The 4662-nt window shown below is 46.6% G+C and overlaps 1 protein-coding gene across 1 annotated transcript; it reads right to left on the bottom strand.

Annotated features, from left to right (window-relative positions):
• Positions 1-291: 291 nt before the first annotated feature.
• LOC147638726 (oligopeptide transporter 4-like) lies at positions 292-4275 on the bottom strand. Its single transcript, XM_086798698.1, has 6 exons — positions 3320-4275; positions 2912-3009; positions 2120-2686; positions 1752-2004; positions 1462-1644; positions 292-1318 (listed from the first exon to the last, which is right to left on the bottom strand). Exons 1-6 carry the CDS (start codon positions 3998-4000, stop codon positions 692-694), a joined length of 2409 nt encoding a protein of 802 aa, XP_086654824.1. The 5' UTR covers positions 4001-4275; the 3' UTR covers positions 292-691.
• Positions 4276-4662: the final 387 nt, after the last annotated feature.

The raw sequence follows: 4662 nt of genomic DNA, 5'->3' as shown, positions 1-4662 counted from the left end.
ATGTCCTTCTAATATAGTACGATAGTTTTTTTGAAAAAAGAAGCCTTTCATTTTAAAATAATACTTGTCATTTGAAGGGTGTCAGTTTAAAATTTTATGTCATATGAAAAGGAGTGATAAATGTTACATGTCAATTGAAATTGGAAGACAGTTGTCACTTTGAGGCCCTCCCCACAACCATATATGAGCCAGCAACCGTCATGCACGAACCGGTACAAGACTTACTAAATGAAATCGAAGGATTGCTGCCTAATCGAAGGTTTCGCAAAAGCTTTAATTTTTTTTTGGGACCAATAATATTTATTTATATTAATTGTTCAAAAGCTGTCATACAACCAGAACCAGAATACCACTAACTATTCTTTTTTCACCTCATTGAAGATTTTACATAAAAACTCCTATCTTTCATCCTCAAACAAGAAGCAAGATTGTTCCCAAGAGATCTGATACCCAATCAGTAGGCAAGCCTTCATCATGGCATTTGTAGTGCAACCACAAGGGACTGTTTTTCTAGCCTTCCCCCTCTCTTTGACCAGACTTTTATTAAGCATCAAGTTGGCACCAGATCCAAAGGCAAATGCTTTAAAAAGCTTGTATCTTTGAAAAAGAGCACTTCGGTGATATATATATTCCACATAAATTAATTAAAGAACAAGCAAATATAGAGCAGTTCGGTGCCAAATTTTTAAGGTCAAGTACTATATGGACAGAAGTCTGAGGTGACCCCAGGGACAGTGGGGCACTGTGCGAGAGGGCAATGCTCGCCCAGGTTTTGGTCACTCCCCCACCAGTCTATCTGCTGCAGTTCAAGCTGCAAGAGGAAGTAGAGGGCCACACCCATGAAGGCCACTCCAGCATCCAAGGCCGCGGAGAGAACATAGTTGAAACGTTTCCACCAAGCTCTTCGGTATTTAAAGACGTAGTAGTTGAAGATGGTACCCATGACGATCCATGAAGTGAAGTTGACGGGCGTTGCAGGCGGCATCGCTGATGTCGCGCCAAATATTATGGGCATGTTGATCAAGGAGATCCATGTCGCCTTGGGGAAAGCCCGATGGAGCAACCACACCACCACACTTGCTAGTGCCCCTCCTAGAAAGAACCAGTTGAGATCCGGGTATACGCCTTCCGGCCCAAAAATTCTTCTGGGTCCAACCAAGCCCCATATAACGGATGCGTCAAAGAACACGTTGTCGTTGGGGCATTGCCAAGGGCTGTTGGTCTCTAGAGCAGTCTGATCACATATGTTTGGGATGCTTTCAAGCAACCACCAAGCCACTCCCATGTTCACGGCTCCAGCAAGTACTGTGCCAACCACCTGTCGATGGGCAAATCGAGTTAGTTGGTGTAACCCACATCACTCCACTTCTTCCTCGCATAGTATCGATAAAACAAAATGGTAAGAAGGATTCAATGATGATCTTCACCAAAACATTTCGTTAAGAGCGAGATAGAGCTCACCTGCACCACAAACATTGACCTCGGGGGTATCTTCATGTAATGCCCCAATTTGAAGTCTGCTAAGAAGGAGATCGCTTGCTGCATGCTCATGTATCCGTATACTTTGAAGGCAACATTGGCGATTGGTTTGTTCGGATAAATGTAACCCATAACGTACTCTGTAATAACATTCAATCCTGGAGTCTGCATGGGGGCACATTTCAGGATCAAGTAGATGTGTCAGCTCAGTACATTGGGGCTCTTGTTAAATTACATGTGATGAAGCAAAAATTCGATCGGTCAATAGTAACCTGGTTTGTAGTGGCAGTGATCACGCCGATGGGTAATGTGAAGAAGCAAGCCATAACGCATGCTAGTAACAAACCCCAGACTGGAAGTTGGACAGTGTCCTTGAAAACTACACACACCAGAATGGCAATCAAGACACTTTTGAATAGTAGGACGTGCCACCACCATCGGGGTATATCAGGGTAGACTGCCATCAAGCGAGTGTGCACGTCAGGTTTGGAATATCGCGCAGCTTGGCTCCGTTGCCATATATCTCTGTTATTTCAAAAGTGGCAAACATATCGATCGATTCATTGAAGTTTTATATATCTACACATCAACACAATACTAATTTATCGTTGCAATATATATTTGAAGAACTGCTACTCACTTTCCATAGAACAAGGCTACGTGGGTAAGGGTGGCGGCGATGGTTGCGAAGCTGAGACCGTAGGACAGGGCAAAGAACAAGCTTAGATGAACTTGGCCGTTCTCGGCGTATGCCGTTCTGTTGAGCTTGAAATCTGGTGTGAGTAGTGCGTCTGTGTTGTAGGTGGCCCCGGTCTTGGAGAAGAGCTTGTAGGAGTACACGGGGAATTTCCTGGCGTTGTAGAGGTTGTTCCAGTATCCTAAGGGTATGACCACGTACACGAAGACCACGAAGCCCACGGCTATGTTGGCGATGGCAAAGAAAGGGGCGACCAGAGGGCTTAGCAGAAACGAGGAGATCCCCGCCCAGTCGAAGCTGAAGGCGCCCAGCCCCAACCCCCGGTAGCCCGACCCGATCTGCTGCATGGTCACCGAGCGCGGGAAGACCCAGCACACCCACGAGAACGTCGTCAGAATCATCATCAGATAGCCCGGCAGCGTGTAGTATGCGAAGCTCACAACCATGCAAATCAAGAAGAAGCGGGTGCGAGACAGCCCCTTTGACCCACTGTCTTTCTCATGAAGAGCCCTGCATGGTCGTTCGATATGCATAAGAGCTAGCAAGGAAGTTCAACAAGTAGCGCGTGGCTATTGTAGAAACACAACTAATAAACCCTGGTATCCCCGGCCTACGATTCTCCAGAGATATTCATGCATGCGAATCGACCATCCTTTGGGATCTTAGCCAGCTTTTTCCACTGCTAGGTAGCGCACGAGCCTAACGACCACCAACAAATTATATTAGATTATATACCTGAAAAGTGAAACCTGAACTAATGTGCTCGGCCACCACATGGAAGCAGGCTCCACCAGATATTTGCGAAATAAGCCAGCCCAACCATATCCTAAGACCTGCAGTAGTGGGCTAAAATGATTTCTCTGTCCCTTGCAGGCCGAGAAGATGTCTCGACCGGCTTTAAGAAAAAGTAAACATTTTGAAAAACTCTTTCAAAAAATTCGTCTGTTTGTTGGCCTCAGTCCCCCCCTCTGTCTTTTCAACTAGTGCAGAACCCCACAGAGCGAGCTCTCGCACGAGAGCTTGGAAATCGAATTATAAAACTAGTTATTTCAATTACAATAATAAATACTAATGCATTGCACGCATAGTAGGGAACCCTTTGACTAGGTGTTCCTCATGTTGATTGACTTAAGAGTGTTTTACCTGTGTGGAGATGATCAACATCAAGCCAGCAACAAAAGAGAAGTTGCGATGGTAGAGGGCTTTGACGATGTCAACAATCCCCACGGCGTAGGCAGGACCATTACCAAAAGCGCTACCAGCGTTGGCGAAGATGCTAATGAGCACGTGTTCCTTCACATTGAAATCCCCGGGGTTAAGCGAGAAAGACAGCACATGCGGGGGGCCAGGCACGCCGAGGGCCTTTGCGGCAACACGGGACAAGGGGATGCTCACGCGGTAGTCCGGCAGCACCCGCGCCATGAAACGCCCTATGGGAACGGCTATAACTTGGACCGTGATCAGCGTAATCACGATGGGCTGGGCGCGGTACGAGAAGAACTGGTTGAGGAAGGAGAGCAGCATGCACGAGAAGAGCCCTATAGTCCACATCCGAAAGGTCCAAACCGGTAGATTTGGATCGTCCAACGTGCTCACAGTTAAGGCAACCTGCTCAACCGGAGACTGCTCCTCATAGTCGTCTGCAAGGCCGGCCATGTCCTTGCTACCCAATGTGATATTGTGGGCGGGTTTGCCGTCGTCGACCACAAATTCGGGTTGTGGAGATCTGGCGGGAGAAGCGGCTCGGTTCGGATCATCAGTAGTCGCGTTTGTCTGGTGCTGGGGTGACGCCTGTGGTTCCCCAGAATCCTGAAAGACCACCATGCCCGATGACTGCTCACCACCACCGAAAAGACGTTCTTGTGCCAATGGCTAGTAGGCTAGACCACTCTCTTGTACAGCAACGGGTTCTTGTAAATACCAAAACTGTATTGATGTATGTACTACGGCATTTGATATAAGTGTTGTAAATACCAAAACTATATTGAGGTATGTACTACTGCATTTGATATACCAAAACTATATTGAGGTATGTACCACTGCATTTGATATAATGTAGAAAGGCTGGGGGTTGTTGGGAGTCTGCTAAGTGCATATGTAATGCTTGTGTAAAACTTCCTTTTACATCTCTCACTACATTTCCAAAGAACGTAGGGGATCTCTTATAACACAGCGCCTGAATAGTGCTTCAAAACTAGGGTTAAGTAGGGCGAAGTCAACGAAGTCTTGAGACGGCTTTTTCCTCCGACCACGACGGAATCCTACAAGGCTCCAAACCAGCCGGAATGTCCCGGATATTGAAATGGCGGATGCTACAAAACCATAACGACGGACGCAAGACGGCGAAAGCTCCCATGCGCGCGGAGAGATAGAGAGAGAACATGCCGCTAATGATTATGACATTGACTTTTAGAAAATTTGTATCCAATGTTTACCGCTGGATTATAAGGAGTTCCATTTCGTTTTCATCTGCATTGTGCAACAAA

The sequence above is a fragment of the Cibotium barometz genome, chromosome 5, assembly GCF_041138505.1.
Source record: "Cibotium barometz isolate CiBa-2024 chromosome 5, ASM4113850v1, whole genome shotgun sequence".
Classification (NCBI taxonomy): domain Eukaryota; kingdom Viridiplantae; phylum Streptophyta; class Polypodiopsida; order Cyatheales; family Cibotiaceae; genus Cibotium; species Cibotium barometz.
The sequence above is the reverse complement of the archived record's forward strand: the minus strand, read 5'-3'. Positions and strand labels throughout refer to the sequence as shown.